This window comes from Neurospora hispaniola, assembly GCF_033458365.1.
Source record: "Neurospora hispaniola strain FGSC 10403 chromosome Unknown B0T23scaffold_6, whole genome shotgun sequence".
Lineage (NCBI taxonomy): Eukaryota > Fungi > Ascomycota > Sordariomycetes > Sordariales > Sordariaceae > Neurospora > Neurospora hispaniola.
This window is the reverse complement of record NW_026944411.1, coordinates 3070578-3092390: the sequence shown is the minus strand read 5'-3', so window position 1 is coordinate 3092390 and position 21813 is coordinate 3070578. Positions and strand designations below refer to the sequence as shown.

The 21813-nt window shown below is 52.1% G+C and overlaps 6 protein-coding genes across 6 annotated transcripts; 1 reads left to right on the top strand and 5 right to left on the bottom strand.

The window, feature by feature from the left end:
* Positions 1-19: 19 nt before the first annotated feature.
* On the bottom strand, positions 20-2046 carry B0T23DRAFT_385590 (mitochondrial carrier domain-containing protein). Its single transcript, XM_062837547.1, has one exon. It carries the CDS (start codon positions 2033-2035, stop codon positions 125-127), a length of 1911 nt encoding a protein of 636 aa, XP_062691198.1. The 5' UTR covers positions 2036-2046; the 3' UTR covers positions 20-124.
* Positions 2047-2971: 925 nt separating this feature from the next.
* B0T23DRAFT_320790 (uncharacterized protein) lies at positions 2972-6720 on the bottom strand (the record flags this gene model as incomplete). Its single annotated transcript, XM_062835192.1, has 2 exons — positions 2972-6517; positions 6622-6720. 2 exons carry the CDS (start codon positions 6718-6720, stop codon positions 2972-2974), a joined length of 3645 nt encoding a protein of 1214 aa, XP_062691197.1.
* Positions 6721-8891: 2171 nt separating this feature from the next.
* On the top strand, positions 8892-9818 carry B0T23DRAFT_202799 (uncharacterized protein). Its single transcript, XM_062833412.1, has one exon. It carries the CDS (start codon positions 9037-9039, stop codon positions 9550-9552), a length of 516 nt encoding a protein of 171 aa, XP_062691196.1. The 5' UTR covers positions 8892-9036; the 3' UTR covers positions 9553-9818.
* A 670-nt stretch (positions 9819-10488) lies between these two features.
* B0T23DRAFT_445931 lies at positions 10489-13152 on the bottom strand. The gene has a single exon (XM_062840941.1). The coding sequence runs from the start codon at positions 12864-12866 to the stop codon at positions 10599-10601; it is 2268 nt and encodes a 755-aa protein (XP_062691195.1). The 5' UTR covers positions 12867-13152; the 3' UTR covers positions 10489-10598.
* Positions 13153-15983: 2831 nt separating this feature from the next.
* On the bottom strand, positions 15984-16764 carry B0T23DRAFT_445927 (uncharacterized protein; the record flags this gene model as incomplete). The annotated part of the gene is made up of 3 exons (XM_062840940.1): positions 16530-16764; positions 16223-16468; positions 15984-16124 (listed from the first exon to the last, which is right to left on the bottom strand). Exons 1-3 carry the CDS (start codon positions 16725-16727, stop codon positions 15984-15986), a joined length of 585 nt encoding a protein of 194 aa, XP_062691194.1. The 5' UTR covers positions 16728-16764.
* Positions 16765-20018: 3254 nt separating this feature from the next.
* Positions 20019-21301, bottom strand: B0T23DRAFT_455498 (uncharacterized protein). The gene is made up of 2 exons (XM_062841239.1): positions 20436-21301; positions 20019-20362 (listed from the first exon to the last, which is right to left on the bottom strand). The coding sequence occupies exons 1-2, from the start codon at positions 21195-21197 to the stop codon at positions 20114-20116; spliced, it is 1011 nt and encodes a 336-aa protein (XP_062691193.1). The 5' UTR covers positions 21198-21301; the 3' UTR covers positions 20019-20113.
* Positions 21302-21813: the final 512 nt, after the last annotated feature.

The window sequence follows — 21813 nt, the reverse complement described above, 5'->3', positions numbered from 1 at the left end:
AAAAAAAAAAAAAAAAAAAGGACACAAGAGAAGAGAAGAGAAGAGAGACGATCCCAACCCAAGAATTACTACTCGTCCTCAAATGCAGGGACACATATCAACCAAAGCAATGAAGAGCCTCCTCTCAAGCCTCCTCATCCGATTGCTCTTGTTGCTGTCCCTGCTGCGCGAGCTCCTCTCGCTCCTTCATGGCTGCCCGCTCATTCATCCCCCTAAAGGCCCTCTTTCCGACCTCATAACTGCTAATCATTATGGCACAGGCCGGCGCCACTTTTAGCGTACGGGGTATCCATCCCCTGAAGAGGCCGGCGACGCCTTCCGTAGAGAAGATATGCCACAGCAGTCTTGCCATGTTCCTCTCCTCCGGTCTCACGGCGCTCTTTTCCATCGTCACCGCAATAGCAGCCTTTGTTGCAGCGCCCGTGTCGCGGTAGACCTGTGTCCTTGTCTTGCCAACATCGAAAGGCATGGTGGCCACGCTGGCGAAGGCTCCGGATAACGCGCCGGCGATGAAGCTGTCGGTAAAGGTCTCGGCGTGGTTTTCCCTTGATTGAGACCTCCGACGGACTCTGTGGCGCTCTTCGGAATCGAGGTCGAGTGTCCTACCACGTCCCCTAGAGCGAGCCTCGCGCGCATCCGTCAACTTTCCTCGAATCGTCTCATATCCCCACCAATACATGCCGGAAAAGGGTACGTCACGCCAGAGGGTGAGTGTCAAACCCCTCCAGAGCGAGCGGTAGCCGTGCGCATAAACCATGTCCTTGATGCCCCTAAAGGTATGAGTGAGGTGTGACCCCGTCGTGCTGCCGGGGGAAGCCTGCATGCGAGTGCGGAATAGCTCGATAGGCCCGACGGCTGTAGCGGCGAGAATACGAGCGCCCGCACCGGCTACCAGAGCTGCATACTCCTCCTTGACGGTTTGCTGGATCGGGCTGGAAGGGTTAAAGCGCAGCCACTCGTAGCCGGTAAAGTAGATGATGTTGGCAGGAATGGCCATTAGCAGGGTTGGAGAGAGACCCCGCCAGAGCGAGGTAAAGCCTTCGTTACGGGCGATCTTGCGGAGACCGTCGAGGGTGGAGTTGAAGTTTCGTTGCTTTGTTTCTTCGACAGCGCAGGGGATAGCACTAGCAGTGATAGCGCCAGAGCCGATGCGCGGCCCGGCGGCGACGATGCATCCTTCCGAGTTGTTGGCAAAGAAGACTTCGCGGCAGCAGGCGGTCACGCCGAGGTTCGCGGGGCGGAACGCGGGGTTGGATATTTGTGAGCCGGCTAGTTTCGCAAAGTCGGTAACGGTATGTGCGGTTGGTGACGGCCGGGTAAAGGATTGGGACTGCCATCGGACTCGCACGACGTCGAGGGGAGTCACGAGCAGGCCGGTGAGTAGACTGCCGGATGTGGCGGAGAGCATCTTTTGGGCGGCCGTGATCTCGACGGGTTCGTTCGGAGCGGTGTTGTCTTGGGCAACGGTGGGAAAGGCACTCGGGGTCGGAGAGGCGGAAGAGGCGGACGAGGAGGAGTCGTGGCGATGGTCTATTATCCTATCGAAGTCGTGGCCTGCTGAGGAGTGCGCGCCTTGTAGAATGGAAGCCATGGTTGGCAATCGAGAGTAGAGTCTCACAAAGGCCCGCGGCCGGCGTTTTGAGAAGAAGCGCGAAGAGCGCCGGCAGCAAAGATGCCTTTGTCTGTGAGAGGAAGGAAGAAGGAGACTGCACGGATGCTGTGTTTCTGTCGCGATAAGCAAAAGCACGGGCACCAGCAGGAACAGGACCGGATGACAACCAACGTCAACAAGATATTGTAGGTGGTGGATGAGGAGAAGATGGATAATCAAGAGAAGGGATGGGTGGTGTTTGTTGACGGAAGGAAGTTGACGCTGGCCACTCACTCGAGATGGCGGGAGTGAGTGAGGACTAGGTGGATGGGACGGGAATTTGGATGCCCTGCCCTCGGAAAAGTCGAGCGAAGCCGGAGATGTTATCGATCGGGGGTCCGAAAATGTTGCCTCGAGGGAGGCGTTTGCTCCCGTCCTCGTCATTGAATATTCTGGGTCCCCTGCGTGCTCTCGTGCAGCGCTAAAACGACTTTTTCTTAGCGCTGAAAAACCCCGCCCCTCTCACTTTGTTTCTCCACCTTAGCTTTGAGGTGACCCGCTCCTTCCCGACCGGCCGAATGCCCAACTGACAACCTCAATGGCTGGTTTCCCGCCAATTGTGGGGATGATGTCATCTCTTGGCTGCTGATGTAAGCAGTGGCCGTCAAGGTTATTTCTCTTATCAGATTATTCCAGGCTTCCGTTGATAAGCGAGCATCTGATAAGATAAAAGTCTAGACTCTGGCTCGTCTGAAATCTGGACTCACCTACATGGCTCATCCCGTCTCCACTGCATTGTCTCCAGTCGGTGCGTCACTGAGATTCATGTCTCATCGATGAAGATCCGATGATCGTATAGGTTGATCTTTTACGCATGCTTTCATTACCCCTCACACCCCTCTCGAGCCTCATCGTTGCAGAGACTAAAGCTAATAAATGAGCTCGAGGAATAATCATCATCCCCTCCCGAGGAGCTGAACGATAAAGTCGTACCAAGCCGTATCAGCTGAACCAGTAACAAGAGCCTCGCCCGTCGTCACGACCCTGAAACTTCCGGTCCGGTGCTGAGTGTGGAACTTATAAAACTCATTCAACGGTAACTTCTTCCCTGGACTTATCTTACACTACTTAACTACATACACTACAATACACCCCCTTTCACCTTATCCGACATCAACCCATTTGGAAGGAAAACACAATGAAAACAGGTATACCTGATCTCGAAATAAACCTCGCTGAAGAAAAACAAGGAAACTTTACAATGGCCCTCTCGACTTTCCCTAATCTCAACGTCCCTATCCCCGACCATTTTCCCCTTTTTTTTCCTTTTTTTACTGTACCACCTTCTCCCAAACACACAACCCCCTCCCCTAATGTCCTTCAATGATACCTCTCCACCAACGTAACCATAGCCGTATACCCCCTACAACACTCTCTACTCATCTTGTGTGCACACCACGGACACTTCACCATAGTCATAATAGCCCCCGAAACTCCCAGCGCCCGATCCTCAACCACCCCATCCGGCCTAGCTATGCACTCGTACACTTTGGACGGCATATCCAAAAAGAATTGGCAGCTGCAACACTGCACGAGGATCTTGGCAAAGGGCTGAGAAGAAGCTCCGCCGGCGGCCGCGCGACGAGCGGCTGCTTCTTTTTCCTCTGCAGTGGGACCGTGGGCAAGCGCGAGTGTTGAGGGGCGGGATGCGGGAGGAGGGAGATTGGGAGTGGAGTGGTTGAATTGGTGGAGCATGTGTTTGGGGACGGCCGAGAGGATGGGCATCGAGGTTGGGATGGCAGGCATGGCTGGGCGAGGTTGTTTGAGAATGGAGACTGGGGGAGTTGAGGCTGAGCGGGATGTTGTTGAGGCAAAGGAAGTGCTTGATGGTGGTGGTGATAATGGTGAGACGAGCGGTGTTGAACTTCGGCCTGTTGATGGTGGACTCGGAAACTGTGACACCGTCTGAGGTGAGATGGGGGGTACCTCTGGCCAATCCTCGGTCTGCCTTGATGACGAGACGGAAAGATCTGGATACGAGGCAAAACCTGCTGCTAGCGTGGTAAACTTTGCTCGACTGGAGCCGCCTGCGGCTGAAGAAGAAGAAGCAGAGGAAAAGCTGTCGTGCATGGGTGACGGTTCACTCGAGCTGGGATACCGGTATCCCGACTGCTGCCGTTCTCCGTTGACGGCTCGTGGTTGTTGGGATCGTGTGTCTCCTGCCTGACCAGACATCCGGGAACATGTCAAATTTTGCCGTCTCTTGCTCTTGGGTTCCTCCCCAGTCATTTCAAACCGTCGTTCTGTTTCCAAGATAACTTCAGCCTTCTCTCTAGCTGCCACTTCCGCCATCGATACCGTTTGATAACTCTCTTTATCTCCTTTCTCCCAGGAGAATGCCTGGTGCAGCTTTTGTTCATGACCCGTCCTTTCAGCACCGAAAAGGCCAGTAGTTTGAGTCCGCTTGGGAGACCTCGGGGGAACAATTATAGTGTCCTCAGTCGACGGCATGGTGGCGTGAGCGACCATTGATGCACCGGTAACGCGAATATTTGGATCAGAAAGTGATTTGGACATTCTGAGCTGTGGACGGGTCTCATCCCTTTCTTCCATGATAAGTTGACGTTGAGTATTGTCCTTGCACCTCGACGGTGGTCGACTGGAATCTGTTGGTGAAAACGACTCTGTACCAGCATTTGATCGCTTAGCACCGTGATTGGCCTTGACTTCACCATTGGCATTTGTGTTGATCGGTGATGTATCAAAGTCCAAGTCTATCAAAAGTCCACTCTTGATCCAGTCCTCACCCACCGTGAGCCCCTCATTTCTATCACGTATTTCTGAGCCATCCCGAGGTGTAGAAGAAGCCAGTGAGGCCGAGTCCTCCGAACGTTGACGGAGAGTCCGGTCGTCATCTTGCTTTTCCTCCACACTTGTCGGGCTGCTCGTGAAGTCATCGGCCACCAATGGCACGTCCTTTGAGGACTGGGGTCTCGACGTATCCGGGGTTGTTGTTGGCGAGGGAAGTGGTGATGCCTCATCGAATGCGGATGATGAAGAAGAGCCCTCTGAAGCATTGACCTGCGGTAACGCCACTTCCGTCGTCCTGACTACATTATCTGGTGTTGTATCGGGGGTGTGTTTGGATAAAGTTTCGTTTTCTCGGGCAATGGCTTGAGGAGAACCAGATGGCATTTGTTGAACGACTGGCGGGATAGCATTCGGCGTTGAAGCGACTGAAGGCTGAGCGCTCATTCGAGCTCGGAATCTCAGGTAAGGAGGTGCTTGTATAGGTGGCCTCACTACATCCGGCGTTGCTGAATGCCCTGTCGACATACCCAGTGCTGCCCTTGCGGCGTCTTTCAGACTGCGATTCTTCTTTGTGTGGCTATCTGCGTCAGAGTCTGCAACAGAAGACCCCTTGAGGCTTGAAGATGCATTGGTCAATGTGACAGATGCCTCTCCAAATGAGCCCTGCGATCTCGGAGGAGTTGGTGCTACTGAAGCCGGCGTAGGTCTACCTCCGGTGGCCATTGACGAGAGAATAGCAGCCGAATATGCGTGCTCCATGAAGTTAAAGTAATCAGTGTCTTTGGTTTGCTTCTTGTTGGCGGGGCGATCCGGCTTGGTGGCGGAGGTTGTTCTGATGCCAACGAACTTCATGGCCACACTTCTGGCATCTTGCGAAAGAGATGAGCGTCTCGTTTGGGTGGTCTGAGAACTACTCCTCGATGATGGCCCGATGCTGGAAGTGCTGGGTAGTTGACCGTCTGCAACCCCAGCCATTGCGCGGCTAGCGCTCTGAACTCTTTTATGACGGAAAAACCCGTCTCGGGACCGACCTCGTGTATCATCCTCCGATAATGATGGAGAGTCTTGCAACTGAGGGCCGGCGTTGCTGTCTCTGGGTTCGTCCTCTTTCCCCTTGAATAGTCGAGATGCCCCTTGTATTAAGCTATTGCTTCGGTTGTGGCTTGTAGCAGGTCTTGTTGCTCGTAGCATCGGAGTTCTTGAAGACGAAGGGGGGAATACCTCTCTCCGAGGAGATGGTACCTGGCCTGGTGATGAGTTAATAACACCTAGGCTATCCGACTGTGTCTGGCGCGGCTGTGGTCGCTGCTCCAAGCTCTCGTAGCGAATTGTGTGTTGAAGCAAAAGATGATCTTGGCGCTCACTCTGCTCAAGAGAAGCCTTGCTCATTCCTGAAGATGCAAGAGTGTGGTACGGTCGGGTATGCCGTTGCAAATCATCCGCTGATAACGACGTGTCGACATTTTGGGTTGTGACGAGGTGGGAGCTCGGTAACAGATGCTTGTTGGTGAGCAGCGTATCGGACATGGATCGCTCTGGAATGGTGAGTGTGGCGATCCTTGGGTTTTCTTGTGTTGGGCACCGCGGCATCGTCGGGGGAGGAGCCTTGCTCAGTCGAGCAGCCAGACGTTTCTTGGCTGCTTTTGCCTCCTTTCCTGCATGCTCTTTCTCCTTCTTCCGACGCTCCGCATCTTCCTTCTTTTGTTTCTTTCTTTCGCCGTAATGTTCCCAACTAGGAGACTGACAGATTGAAGACTGGTCTGACATGTTGGCCTCTTCCTCTTCTTCCTCGTCCTCGTCGGGTGCAAGGAATTTGACCTGCTTGTGTAGAGGCTCCGCAATTACTCCTGGCTGGACTTGACTCTCCTCTCTCCTTTCTCTTTGGTAGTCTCTTTCTCTTGTGAATTCGTATTTGCCTTCGGTCAGCCCTGTGGGAATCGTGATTGATAGTGGTGGTATGACAAGGCTCCGCCGGACAGCTTTGAGCATCAGGTAGTTTTGCTGTGCAGAGAGACGGCGGGCAGCTATAGGTGTAGATGGCTCCTGCTGATTAAGGGAAGAGGGAGAAGAGGGTGTTGGAGGAGAAAGAGAGCCATTGTGGTGGGATTGGTCGATCTGTTGGTGGTGGACGGATAACGGTCAGTGGTTTTACATGATGAGACATCCAGCCGCAAAGCCACAACCCATAAGGAAAGCGGTCAAGACGGGTTCCCACATACCTGGTATTTGCTTTCCAGCTCCATCATCCGTTCCAAACCGGTCAAACCACCCCCCTGGAGAGACTTTGTATCGGTAAACTGATCCAACTCAGCTGCCATGGTTGGTGATGGAGTGGGCACAGGACCGTGGTAAGGAGACTTGGTTCCTGGGATGGCAGAGTACATTCGAAGGGCGAAGCAGCAGAGAAGGAGGAGAGAAGCAAAATATAACAAAATAATGAGCCACACTCAAGACGTGCTTCCGAGTTCCGACCGGGGAAATTCGAGGGCTTTGCAGCGGGGAGAATGATTGAGTGGTGTGGACGATGATGGTAAACGCAGTGTTGCCGTAACTTCGGCCCCCGGGGTAACCAAAGACAGCATCTCTCCGCCTACCGGTACATGTTCTAGTATGTTATAACACTGCCGTCTCGACTGGTCGGGCCGGGGTGACCTGTCGAGAGTACAGAAGCAGCTGTCTCTGGCACGACGCCATGTATTGGAGCGCGTAGCCGCAGGCCTGGGTGAATGCAAGATATTGGGGCCACGGCTAAAATGCCTTGTCGCCAGATTGTGATCCGGTGGCAAGCACACTCACACACAAACTGGCACTTATGAGTCGCACTCAATGGCTGACTGTGAAGTCCCATCCGGGGGAGGAGAGGATCCATGGGTCAAAGCTGATGTGTTGTGTACCTTGAATTGTGCCACTCTAAGGAATTCCACTTGGTTGCGTACTAAGCGTCCCCTTGGTTCTGAGTAGTCTTTTTTCAATTTCTTCCTGCCTTGTCTTTTTAGAAGCCAACCAACCTCTTAGCAAGCGGTAGGTAGTCGGGTGTAGCTATAATAAAAGAGTCTTGTTTGTGAAACCGTACCAAAGAAAGTCCAGTTACCTAACCTAACCCGCATTCTCTGATCATCATCATCAGATGTCGGGCAAGGTTAGATTAGGCTGGGAAGGCTCTAGTTGTGGAGGGAGAGTATGTAGGTACTGTGCCACTGTGCACGGGATCGAGGGAGGACAAACAACGAACGACGACATGGCTTCGGTCCATTGCGGGTCGTCGAGGAAAGATGCACTAGACTAGCATCTGGTCTTGGGATTCTTCGTACTCAAGCTATACGAGAGAGCCAAGATGGGCCAGAGAAATTGGGGCCAGGAACAAGGCATTAGCAGTCTGCAGAAAGAGAACAGCAATGCGAGAGATGCTCTTGGACACGGCATCATGCAGAAAGCGAATACAAACTATGCCCAGTCGCGTCGTGGTCGACTGAAGAAAAGACCGCCTTCCGGGTTACTTAGGACGGACCTGCTCGGTGCTATTTTGTCCCTTGTGCAGAAGGGGTGCAGCCCAGCTTGCACAGGTACCGGGTAGTTCCATGGGACTTGTATGTCTTGGACCCGGAGTGAGGGTTGTGTCACGACATGAAGATCCGGAAAAAGAAGGATGGAGTCATTGTTGGCGTCAATTGTGTGTGCGCGTGAACCATGGAGCGAGAGAGAGGAGAGCGAGAAAAGGAAAAATCCCGTCAGAGTTGAGATGGTTGGGAAAAGTTTCGTCCCACCTTCCAGACTGCAAGTGACGGAACCTGAGGAGGATGTCATCCAGTTATTGTCGGGTGGTGTTAATGGGCTATCAGTGGGGGGTCATGAAAGTCACTGCTGTTTGTTAGTGATCGACCGGAGTTGCGGTTAGGTAATCTTAGCTTTGGGCAGGGCATCTGTCCAAGTGGGGTCACCATGATCTGCAAGCCTCGGCGGGTGTTCCCCTCCACTGCCACCTCTGCCAGGGGCCGTCAGGGCAGTGTGTCCACCAAATCCGACCACCCACACATGATTTCCACTTCTTCCCCGCGAAATTGACATTCTGTTGAAGCCTCCACCACTTCAACTTCTTCAGCTGGGGGTTTCCATGTCACTTTACGGTTGACCTCCAAAGTTCAATTGGTAATTCACCAATCTCGGCTTTGTCAACAAGCTTCCTGGGCTTGGTCTTGTCCCTTTCTTGTCCTCCTCCTCTCCTCATCGGCTGTCCTACCCACCATGGCGCTCACCACGCAGACTATACACGCGATGCAGCCCGCTAACGCACCACTTCTTCCATTCTCGGACCGCCAGATCGGCAAATTCGCTCACATCCTTTGATGGTTGCTTGCAGAAGTCCATTCTCCGAACTTGTCCATCATCGCAGACGCGTAGGCTACAAAGTCCCACAAGTCCAAGACGACTTACGGTGCCTGACTTTGCGTTGAGTGCCAGCAAAATCGGCATCAAGAGCCACACCAGATTGACTCGACCACGATCAGGGTTCTGGAAGAAAAGAACAATGCCACCCCTCTTTAGTTACCAGCTCTACCAAATGTCCACGTCCATCCTCAACTTGGCACGGTCATCCGCCTCCTGCCCGCAGGATATCATCGTTGTGTCCATGAACCATGGTCAACAACATGGTCAACGAGGATTTTTGCAGCCACGTACGACACTCAACGGAGTCCAGAAGCAGTTGGCAAGACATGCTCCCCGTGTTTCTGATCCAAATTGCTGTACGAGTGAAATGGCGTGCTTCCAATGGGAATCGCTTGATGTTACCGACCACAGATGCTGATGATACACTGCAGTCGTGCCTCACCCTTTTCTCCGCCTTTGATGGCGCATCCGGACGGCCACCAAACCTCCCCCGATGCTGCTCTGTTCCTAGCCATGGCCTCTGCCTTGTAGCCTTGCCCGTCTGGTACACTTCCACCGAGGAAATGGCCGACTGCTGCAGCCAGGAACGCCCAGGAACCGAGAGTACCACAGCGTGCCACAACGGTTATAGCTTCGCGGAACTTCATAGGCCCTCGACCGACATAACACTGGTGGTACCGAGCACAGCAGGTTCAAGTTGCCAGGAACAGCTTCTCGTAGCTTGGAGCTACTCCCTCGGCCGAAGCTGTTGTCTGGCAAGGTAAGTTGGCAAAGGCAGGGCTAGCAGGGGATATAGCTCCTCAAAAGCCTTGCCCTTCTTGATGTTCCTACCTGCACGGGTCATCCTGGCCTTGACAAGTCTGGAACAGGTTGTCGATGCCCATCACAAATTGAATGTCTTGCCAGGGATTCACCGGGCCCGAGACGCCCAAATTGAGGCTCACCACCCAAATTTGGCCATGGCCGCTGGTTGATGGTCACCCTCGATACTACAGCAAAGTCTTGAACCCAATCTTGCCATTACCCGCTACCGCGAGGATATCAATACTTTTGCTTGAATTTCCTGGTACAGCGCTAGGCCGGTGATATTAACCAGCGTCTTTTACCAGTACGCGAGAAATCATCCCTGCGGCAACCAACTCCCTGGCCCCCGGAAGCGAAAGACCCGTCTGCTGCAGAAAGTGGTTATATATTGACATTACGTGTTCCTCGTCAGACCTCAACACATATACTTTCCGCCCCTAGTCAGTTATCCGGCCGTCTGTCTACTGCGCTCCTCACAACCTCTCGCCCGAACATGCTGAAAAGGGGCTGCCTGCAATTGGCCCGTCCATTTCGCCCATTCTACCCCGCAGGGAATACAATTGCTGCTATTCTTGTGCGCGGAATAAGCAATCAATTTTCGGCAGGCCGGCAACCGGCAAGCATCACAGTGAAGCAGCAGTCAATGGCTTCAAGGCTGTCATCTAGCATTTTAAACCGGTATGCGGTGAACGCCGTCTACTTGGAAACCAATCTTCGCCATACACAATTGTCCTTTGTGTCGGTTGCTGTTTGCTATGCTGATATACTCCAATTATCCGAATGCTAGTCATACTCAATTCCTGGGCATGCAGGCCGGGATACAACTTCAAGGGCATAATCAGATCACAATAATCTCCCCGATCCTCACCAAGCTTACTGGGCAACCACATCTTCATCCTCAAACAGGCCTTTGGTAGATGCCGGGTATTATTGAAATCCAGGTACGGCCTTAGCACATCCCACCGCCATTTCCCTGGCCCCGGTGGAACGCGACAACAAGGCTACACTACTCTGCCTCTTCGCTTACATCTGGCACTTCCTCCTTGTCTGGACTGATGTGCACCCAAATTTCATTTCCTGCACCCCAGTCGACCAGCCCTGCAAGGGGCTTTCCACTTCGATCTCTTGGTATATCACGGCTCGGTTGTGTTCTCCTCTTGGCCCAATTCCGGGTGCGTAGCTTGAACTCATGGGGAATCTTTAGCCGAGCGGCGACCCATTTCTCGTTGGGCCGGAAATCGAACGAGACCTCGTTCGCCGCGCCCTCCATGGCCGTCAGCAGCCCCTCTTCAAACGGCCAGGCTTTGCTGAATTTGGCATGATGTTGTTCTGGCAGCGTCATTCGGAGAAACTCAAGTGCCGATTCGACATGGAGCTGGATCGCGCGCTTAGGATTCACAAGAGACTTCATGAGCAGTGACATCCAATTTGGATAAAGGACCGCAAAATCCGCCGCTGCCAGATGGACCGAGCCCCGAATCGTCGTCATCCACGAGGGCACGCCCGCCTCCCGGGCCTCGAGACAAATGTTCTCCACGCGTTCGAAATTGTCCTTCCAGTGCATGAAGGCCTCGCTACCAATGGCCAATATCGGCTTTTGGATCTTGTGCTCCTCGCTGTCGGCCTCGGGCATTGCTGGACCCCACGCGTCGAGCAAGATGCCCTGCGAGATCCACGTGAAGTCTTCGCGCAATCTGAGCACTTGGGCTGTCGTTGCTCCTCCAAACGAGTGACCCATCATCGTCACATTTTGCAGGAATAGTCTCCCTGTCCAATCTTCCCAGTCGATGCCTATGAGCCCCTTTGAGCTCGAGCCTTTGTTCCCTTTCTTCCTTAGATTGCGACGCGCAATCTCTGCTCCTTGCCCGTCGTTGATCATTCCCAAGATGTGATATGCCTCTTGAATTTCAGCACATCTCATCTCTATTTGTGCCAACCGTAGCTCGGTATCCACTCCGGCTGGATTATGCGGCCGAGTATCTTGCGCGTTATCCAAGGGAAACAGGTAATCCACCATGTAGTAGGGCTTCTTCTTGCCGTTCTTCTTGCGTCGTCGTTTCGTTTTGAATGCTGAACCGTCTTCCTTCTCCCGTTCCGAGTTCGACCTCCGGTCCAGATTCTGGCTGCACAAGTCCGGCGACGACCCTTCCTGATTCACATAGGTCCTCGCTCCGCTTCCGTCTCGGTGCTCCATGGCGACCACGATAAATCCGTAACTGGCCAGTTCTCCACAGATGGTACTATACACGGTCCTCGACCCGCCGAGGCCATGGCTGAAAATGATAACCGGGTACTTTGCTCTCCGTCTCCGTAACTCCTCCGCATCTGGTACCGGTCTCGGTCCCCAGACAAGCGTCAACTCGCTCGTATCGCTGAACCCCCTATTCAGCGCCTCCTCTCCCATCTCTTCCGGCCCAGCCAACGGCGGCCCATCACTCAGCTTCGCATTCCGCCACGCCGGCAACTTTGTAAACATACTCGTCAAAGCAAAGTACGAGGCAACCGGCGCCTTTGGCATATTCGCAAAGTTGGCGTACCCCTTACAAGTCGACAGTCTCGGCCTAGGCAGCCAGGTCGGTCTCGTCAACCCCACATTTCCCTTCTTTCCCCCTGCCTCGTCCTCCTCATCTTGTTTCCTCCCTGCTGCACTATCCCACCCCGCCCAGTTCCCACTGCCCCTACATCTCCTGATGCGATCCCTTGTCATGATGGCTTTCTCCTTGGGCTTCTCCTCCGGTCCTTCGCACGGGTAATAGACGGCGAAGAGGACGGTGTCGAGCTTGAGCGCAAACTCCCCGTTGCGCTTGATATGCGAAAAAGTGCGGGGTTCGCGGACGGGAAGCTCGAGTTCCATGAAGCCGACGTTCAATGGGCCCGTGTGCGGAGGCAGAGCGTGGAAGATCTTTTCGCGGAGGGTCGGGGGTGGTGCTGCGGCTCGATGAGGGGGCCCAGCTTGGTGGGAGGGACGAGAGGGGGCGCCTGTGGCGGCTGAGGTGCGGATTGTGGAGGTGCCGGCGTTAGCATTGCGGGTGGTGGTGGCTCGTGGGGAAGGGGGGTGAGGTTGTTCGTGGTCATGGTCATGTTGGGGTTGGGGTTGAGGTGGTTGAGGTGGTTGAGGTGGTTCAGACGGTTGAGAGTAAGAGGAGGAGGAAGAGAGGCGGGGGAAGGCGGGTTGGGAATTGGGTGTAGAGGGGCGTGAGGAGGCAAGTGAGGAAGTCTGTGAGTAATTGGATGACGAGGGGTTTGGAGGGTGTTGATCTTCTGGTGGCGGCATTGTGAGGGAATCTGGTTGTGTGTTATTGGTAGGTGTGCTGGTTCATGGGTGACTCGGTGTTGATGGGTTTTGTTGTCTTTACGGTAAGTCTTTGCCCGGTTTTCCTCGCAGTGAATATTGGTGTGGCAAGCGGGTACCGGTGAGTTTAAGATGCGTCTGATGGTAATAACCGGAGACCAAGGCGACCGAGGTAGACGTCGTGAACGATGAAAAGTGATGGATGATGAGAAGAGTCGGTATAAGTGTCGGGTCCGGTATGTGACGCGGTTGTGATGCAGACGTGGGTTAGCCGGGATTAGATTAGTGGTAAGTGTCGACGAACGTCGTTACGGTTCAGCTTTGATTGTGGCTCCCCAACAACTGAAGGGATGGACTTGGTGCAATGCCTCTGTGCTCCTTCCTAATCCAAGAAGTCCTTCAAAGTGAAGTGAACGCCGATATCCTCTGCCCTGCCCTCCTCGGTCCTTCTGTCCTTCCTCGGTCTGCTTGTTCGTTGCGGTCCAACACCTAGACTGATCGCCAGTGCCGAATTCGGAAACAACGTCGATCTGATGCCAACGTTCCCAGATTGAATGGCTCAAATTGTCCTTTTATCTTGTCCTTGCAGACGGGGTGCAGGGCCAATTACCCAAAAATTGATTCGGTATGCGGTCCAGATTGCGACGGAATTAGTAGTTTTTTTTTTTTTTAGTTTTGGTTTTAGTTGAAGTGTCATGCGTGATGCAATCAATCGGTATCGGGCATACAGTGCACTAGATATGTTGTGTATGTTGCACTGTTGTGTTGTATTTTGTCCGTTGTTGCTTTTTTTGCTAGTCGGGCGTCGTCGTTTAGGATGAGTTGATTTGAAAGGTGTGTTTTGTTGTGCAATGGAAGCCGGTTTGTCGTTCAATTGTCGTTCGTTTGGCGGTTTGGCGGTTCGTTCCGTTTCGTTGTCTTCGTGTCTTCTTCGTATTAATTCGCTTTGTAGAATGTTTTTCGGATACCTAGGTATGTATGTATGTACCTATTACCGAGCTGTGCAGTACTGTGCAGTGCAGCGGTGGTGGTGCATATGTCGTCGTCCTAGAGGTAATCCGAATACCTAGGTACCTAGGTAAAATAGGTAGGTACTGTAGATGATTTCATCAGTATGGTGGAAAGAAAAGATCCCTCTGATGACTGTATATAAATTTCAAGAAAGCGAAGGGGAATTTTCAGAACGGGCTAGCTTCAAATGAAAACCAATCGATGCCGGCAGAAATCAGAATGCGGTGTAGCTAGCGACGCTTGAGCAATTATTCAATGGAGCGAGGTTGGTAAAACAAAAAAAAGGTGAGTAAGTAGTGTTGTAAGTGTAGGTGAGGCGGAAACCGACTGGAGCCAAGCAAGGTGTGGTGTTGGGATACCGGGGTTTGAAGCGGGTGCGGTGAAGAGAGAGAGAGACCCTACCTAGACTCTAGACCCTAGACTTAGGACCCTGAGGCGTTCCGACTTCGTGGATGCCAGAAAGAATTGGGATTGGTTAGTTCCGTACCTTGCTGGCGGAGCTTGCTTGTGGTGTGATGAGAAGAAAAACGTGTCTGGCAGCGGTCGGTCGGTCGGTCGGTCGGTCGGTGGCTGGTCGGTCTCAGATTGCGAAATGTTTTTTTTTTTTTTTGAGTTTGGACTGTTTTCTCGTAACTCGTTCGTGTGATGTGAAGTGGGCTTGGCTTCGCAGGGTATGTAGTGTAGTGTAGGTATGGGGGTTAGCGTCCAGATTGTTGCGACCAGAGAAGGAACTCCGATGAATTACTCCGTCCTATACGTAGTTGGAAATCTTCTGTGGTTCAGTACTAGAAGCGCTGATAAGTGTAAGCACTACCTAAAAGCTGGATAGGTACAAATGAGGGAAGAAGAAGAATAGTACCAAAAGGGAAAAAAAGGTGCCATATGAACGACACAAGGAGAAAATCTTCACATGGATCGATCGATGGATGGAATTCTCCGTCCGACACCACGGCATCATCCATCCCATCCATTCCCCTCTTAGTAATCCTTTCGAATCCCGCCTCCCACTGCCCCCCTTAAACCAATCCCATCCCATCCACATCCCGGGCAACATTCATTCACGGCCGGGATCTCCAGACGTCTGTCTGTCGTCCGAATCGGATCGGTGAATATTCTCCAAACGACCCCCCTGCCAGGGCCCCCAAAAGGGACGAAAAATGACATCATCCCGACCATCCCGGGCAGGTCCCAATTGGCCGGCACCAGGGGGTCCCGGACGAGACCAGGGGACTTTACAAGTGGATACCGAAATACATAGGATCTTTTCTTCATCAGGTAAGGTCTGGTACAAAATGGGTGGACATTGTGTGCCGAAATCCAGGGCTTGCACAACGACGACGACGCTGGGAGGATTTGACTAGTGATCCACCTTGACGATGACCCCTGGTTTGGTGGCCCTGATGAGCAGAGCTTGGTGAATGAACTTGGGGTGAGCTTGGTACAGTGTACGCTACGTGTAGTGATGAGCTTGTACTGATGATGAACACTGGGATCACAGCATGGTCGGCCATGGAACACGTGGATTTGTAAGGCACGGCCAGGTCCGCGGGAGGGAACAATCGCTGACAGGTGTGTGTGTGGAGTTGCTGGAACGGTGAATGATTGACATGCTCGTAGACGGTTTTGGAAATCAGGGTGCTGGAGGTGACGGCAGGATACCTACTTAAGTCGGCGAAAGGGTCATGACAACAGAGCCGAACAGTTTGACACTGCTTCATTTCTGGCAGCTCGCTATGTAATCGTGTTCATACCGTTCGACTTCACTTGCGCCAATAGCAGAGTTCCACTTTGCATGTTGCATACCTACATTACAGTTAAAGTCATCGTGAACTGATATTGTTCGATACAGCTATCGTACCTTATTGATAGCATAAGAAACATGACTGGACTCTCCAAAGAAGCGCAACTATGGGCCTTGACCTGCTTACCGCCTGGAAACTTCGTTTCTCAACCCATAAATGCATGTCATAGATCTTCAGCTCATATTCTTCTTGTCTGTTCCTACCATTCTGACAAGATGGTCATGTCCATCCAGCAAGCGAAGCATCATTGCGACGTCGCATCCCCATTGGAAGCTCGATGATCGTCTCAATTGGGAAGGATTGGGATCTTGCCCACAGACCTGTACTTGCTGATAGCAGAATCGAGAGTAGCCTCAAAGGTCTTGGCCTCGGAAGTAAGCTCCTCTGCCTTGGACGCGCAGAGGCTGATGAGCTTGGTGTCAAGTTTCTACAGGTGATAGGATATGTCAGTAAAAAGAACAAGAAAAAGCTCAGTCATGGCCTGATTAAAGGAAATGTTTGCTATAGGCCAGGAACAGGACTCACCGTGTAAACGTCCTTCAGGTTCGTGAGCGAAACCGCGACCGATGGGCCAACGGTCGCAAGTGGGGCCTTGGTGAGAACGACCGACTTGCCAGCGAGAAGGTTAAGGTAGACCTGCTGGGCGGCTGAAAACTGCTTGAAGGAGTCGGTGATGGCAGTGCACTCCTCGGCCGTGAACGGATTCGTACCCTCCAGGTCTGAAAGGGTTTTACCGCCCGCCAAGAGCATGTCATTGTTGCCAGCGATGATCTTGTAGTATATCTTAGTTCTGGATTTGATGAACCAATGACAAAACTTTGGAGAGACTTACAGAGAAGGCTCCATGGCCGATAGCGATGGAGTGAGCATCCCACTCGGTGCCCTGGCAAGATACTTGAAGTTTCTGCGCCTTCTCCTTAAGGAATTTCAGGCTGTCGCAAACCTGCGGTGGAGTTACCGAGCGAACCACAGGCTGGGCCATGACGACGCTGCCCAGGGTGGCAATTGCAGAAATGAGTGAGAAGCGCATTTTGATAAGTGGTGGTGGGTTGGGAAGATGGATGAGTTGCAAAAAGCCGGAACTGGAGTGTTTGATGGATGATGGTGATGATGATGAGAAAGAGATAGAATGATCCAAGGGCAGAGGATGATCAATGTTATATACCTCTATCTGAGGATTGTGAGACCAACAATGGAGCTGACATGTGGCGAAGAACTCATACCTTGGAGGTGAGGGGATAATGTACGTTTTCAAGAAGAGGATGCATTATCAAGAAGAAAGTGCATCTCCAAGTAGAAGACGCAGTTCCAAGATTGTCAACACCATGTTCTGATTTCAGCACATGTTGCAGCATAAAGCTCCAACTCGTAGAGTTTGCCAACATTCTGTCCGCTTCCTTACATTAATAAATACCTACAACTCTTGGTCACAACAGCACATGGATCTATCCGAGTCAAGTGCGATGATGTAATATGCGCACCTCGCCAGTGTGAAATTTTCTAACAGTGAAATGGAGCAAGACAGGATAGCCTCCTATGAAAAAGTGGTGTCAAATACGCAAATCTGATCACTGCTAGTCTTTGAGTAGTATGGCAAGAAGGAAGAATGGATCCAAATACTTACTTAGCTAAGTCATAAGTCAATAAAGGAAGAAGAACATAGTTGGGTTATCCGAGCTAGACTTGACTCCAACAAGAAGCAGAATTGGTTGTCGTTGTACGTGAGGAATGAATTCCCGAGGTAAACCTGGCCAAGTCTTTTGGGTGGAAGCCTGAATGTATTCAATCAGGAAACAATGATTCTACAAGTTGCCAGCCCCTCTCTTCCCCCTACATATTGAAGAGATGCCCTTCCTTCAGTTTTATCACTGCAGGTGGAATGTCCTAGCTAATCCAGCCCTGCCTGCTTAATCGAAATTTCCAAGGCAAATCCGATTGATCTGTACCTACTACTTAGGTACCTTACCTACCTAGCTACCCTGTTACAATTGTAAAAAGTTGCAGGAACCGCCTCAAGTGGACATTGCGCGCATACCTCTATATCGATATAAAGGTCTTCAGCTGCGTCAAAACAAGCAAGCGAACCATTTTCCTAAACTGAACTTTAGTCGAACAACTAAGTAACTCAGCTCACGACACTCGACTCTTGCGCGGGCTGCTCCTGACAGTGACCATCATCACCAACATGGTGGGTGCCCGACCTCTACGTCGGTCGGCCGTCTTCCATTGGATGATGGTGCTATATATATATCTGGGAAGGTCGCGCTAGTAACTACTACTACTACTACTACTACTACTACCGCTCTAAACATAGACGATTGACCTATTGACAAACTTCACTCGTTAAAGCTTGGCCTTTTGTTCTTCCTCCCTCGTCAGCGTCCACTCCACTCCACTATCTTTTCTACCTCTATGGACTCTTCTCGACCCACACCCGCTCCCACGCGGGAGGAACTCGGTAATCTGAGAGGCTAGAGATAGATACCTACACACCCGATCCCACATGCCATGACGAACTCGGGCAATCCAGTCGATCTGCCGCATTCAGTCCCAGGAAAACGGCGAAGGATGGCCCCCCTTGGCCCTTGGCAACCGCCGCGATCTGCCTACCTACCTACCTTTTATGCAAGTGGAAGTGAAGAGAAGAAGAAGAAGAAGAAACAGCGGTAGGATCACATCGATAGAATAATATTCGGGGACTCCTCCTCGATTAGATCTATCTGGCCGCCAAGAGGGACATACATACATGGATGGAAATACCCTACCCTATCCTACCTTAGGTACCCAGCAAAGTCAAAATTTCAGAAGTACATAAAGTAGAAGTATACTACTAGAAGTACAATCTCAAGCTTCAGTCACTGACGGACTGCCTCAGGTGACCGACCCGACCCACACAACCTGGCAGGTACGTAGCGTAGCGTAGGTACTAAGGCTGAGTGATGAACTACAATACAATCGACCAATCCTTGGTGTGCATCGGATCTAGGTAGTTATAGTCCACACCTCCACTCCACGTGGCATCCAGATCCAGGAAAGGAGGCTCCGGGGGGGAACAATTACAAAACCTAATCTTGTCGATCATTCAGCCTCTCCACACACACGACACGCGCTCCCAATGATTCAATGATCCAATCCCAAGAGACTACTAGAACTACTACTGAGACATGCAGCAGACTGCTATACGTTACGCTACTACTATGAACCTTGGAAAGGCTGTAGTGTGTGTAGATCCCCTTAGTTCTGTTCGAGATGACGGAACAGTGTGATCAACTGACGGGAAGGAGGAAGGAGGTGAAGTGCTGTGAAATGGCGGTAAGATCGTCGTTGTCGTTGTCGTTGTCGTTATCGGTGACTGGGATGCGACAGATGTGGGCCGCTAGTTACCTAGTTAGACTCGGTAGGTATATATAAACGTCGACCGGCTTGTTCCCGTTCTCTGTCTGTCTTTCGTCGATTTTCGACTATTTATCAGCTTGTCATCATCATCAACTTCAATCTTCCCGCCAAACTGAACCCCCTCTTAACTTATACCTGCTCAACCTCTATTTTTTTTCTCCAACCACCCTTTCAGTTCCTTTCCAAGTATCCAGCCTCACTCAACCCACCACAAATCCATGTACAACTATAAAAACCAATCAATCAAAAATGCGTGTCTCACTCATCTCCTCCATCCTCGCCGGCTTAGCTCTCAACACCGGCATCACTGTCCTCGCGGCGCCTGTACCTACACCTATATCCCACGCACAAGCTGTGCAGCCCGCTCCACAAGGGACTACCGACTCTGAACTCGTCACCCCCCGCGGTACCACCATCCAATGCCACACAGATCCCTGCCCCATCAATCACCACTGGTAGTGGTAGTGCAGCTCTGCGTAATCAGGCCCTATAGTAGCTTGGTAGCCGCTACAGAGTAGAGGTACGTTTTGCCCTCGGTTGTTGATATGAGTTTGATGAGGAATGTCGTCGTTTCTGACGTATGCTATCAATGGCAGGATCTGGGAAGCATTTTCTTTTTGGGCGCTGGGAGGGCAAGCTTGTGGGAGACTTTCAACGTAATTTTCACTACAGGCTATTGATGCTTTCAAGGATATCAGACATGTGATGAAGGGTGGCTCTCCGAGATTTTAGGGGGACACGACCGGGGCAATGATTTTGAAGGCGCATGGTTGGGGAGTATGGGTTTAGGACATTACGGATTGGTCGGTTAATAGGGTTGAATATTAGGGTTCACGAAGTTCAATCTGTCATTCACTTGACGTACAGGTATGATTCGCAAACAAACTTCCCCCCATCCTTTGCTCACACTGTGAACAACAACAACATACTGTTGTAGAAGGGCCAAAAAAGACATAGGAAGGGAGCCGTGCCGTATTCACACCTCTGAATAACCCTTTTCCCATGTTGTGTGCTTTCAATCTATACCCAAAGATGCTTGGCACTCTCAGCGTACTCTCGAAAACTCTTGGGCTTGTTGCCAGTCATACTAAGAACCACATCATTCGTCCTATTTTCCGTCCCGTACTTGATTGCCGTATCCAGTGAGCTCATCAAGCGCGAATGCTCTTCTGAACATCCAAATGACTGCTGGCGACGCTCAAGGTCGTGACTGCTGAGGTCGACATGGACAATCTTGCGACCAAGAACAGAGGAGAGGATGCTTGCAATCTGTAACGGAGAAATGTTGTCAATATCAAGATCAATGTCGCCGTTAAACCCAGGGGATGTTGGCCCTACTCACATCATCATACCCCAACAACTCGGGTCCCAGAACCAAATACTCTGTGTTTGGGGCATCTTTGTTCGTCAAGGCCTCCACCGCCACAGCCGCGATGTCATCCGCCGACACCCATGGGATCTTGCCCCTGCTCGTCGCCGAGTACAGCCTATTCTCCTCCTTGATGCTCTTGACATGGCATGGCTGCTCGAAATCCTGCTGGCACCAAGTCGGTCTCAGCACCGCCCACTCGGCCTCTCCCCTCTGGCCCAGCTCCCTTAGGTACGCATGCACCCGCCCCAACGAAAAGCCGCCGGGTTCCATAGCGCTGGCAGACTGCAGGACGAAGCGGCGTGTGCCGTGTTTGAGGCGGGCATAGTCCACAAACTGCATGAGGAGAGATGCTTGCTGGGAGGGCGAAGGGGAAGGGGCTCGTTCTTGTTGCTCGTCTGAGGCGGCGAGGGTGGAGGCGCGGGACGAGTGCGAATGGACGTGGGTGCTGGAAGGCGGGCTGTTGGGCGCGGTGAGGTAGATGGAGTGGATCATGCCGTCACTCTCCATTTCGCTGTCGCTGCCAAACAGCTCCTGTGCGCGGGCAAAGGGGTTCTCCCAGGTGTTGGAATCGTAGAGGTTGAACTTGACGCCGTTGGGGTCCTCCCCGAGGATGGAGGCAACTAGCAGGGGGTGCTTGTTGGCCGAGGACGCAGCGAGCCGGCGGGCGATGCGGGACGGGACCACGCCGGTGCCATCGAGGAGAAGGATGGGTGTTTTCCTGGAGCGCGTCATGGTCGGAAATTGTGATTTTGATGATGTGAAAATGCGGTTGTTGTATTCGAGGTACTGCGTGTACTGTCAAACAAGGTCAGGAGGAGTCAAGTGGGCGAAGGTTGTTGAAAGCCGTACTTATGTCTTGGCGGGCAATTTGCGTCACGGTGGGAGTGAAGGGCATTTGGAGAGACGCCATGATGAGATAATCATGAGGGCAAGAGTGAGCTCGAGTAGTGCCCGTGCTTGCCCAACTATACTACTACTACCTACACAGTCGGTGTTGGTTCGTTCTTGGAGCTGGCCAATCAAATGTCGAGAAGCTGTCCAAGACTTTCCCAATTTGGACAATTCCAGGGAAGGAGCAGATTGTCTGTCTGTGGCTGGTCCTCCGTCCACTACGTACCTACGTTTGATGGCTTCCCTCCAAATATCGCCAAGATCGCTCCTTCATAGGTAGTTGATGGCTTCCTACCCAAAAAGATATCGATTGGCTTTTTCCTGCAAGTGCGTTCGATGTACTGTATAGGTACACTAGGTACTTGCTGCCTCGCTCTGTCTGGCATTGCGGGGCCTGCATGAAGTGGAGGTGGCCGTGCACCCCCACACATCATGATCTCTTCTCGACCACTCAGTT

Coding starts and splice junctions, on each gene's coding strand:
- B0T23DRAFT_385590 (XM_062837547.1), bottom strand. CDS start 2,035: ATGACGAGGACGGGAGCAAACGCCTCCCTCGAGGCAACATTTTCGGAC.
- B0T23DRAFT_202799 (XM_062833412.1), top strand. CDS start 9,037: ATGGTCAACAACATGGTCAACGAGGATTTTTGCAGCCACGTACGACAC.
- B0T23DRAFT_445931 (XM_062840941.1), bottom strand. CDS start 12,866: ATGCCGCCACCAGAAGATCAACACCCTCCAAACCCCTCGTCATCCAAT.
- B0T23DRAFT_455498 (XM_062841239.1), bottom strand. CDS start 21,197: ATGACGCGCTCCAGGAAAACACCCATCCTTCTCCTCGATGGCACCGGC. Junction 20,363..20,435: donor AGTTGTTGGGGTATGATGAT/GTGAGTAGGGCC, acceptor TCTCCGTTACAG/ATTGCAAGCATCCTCTCCTC.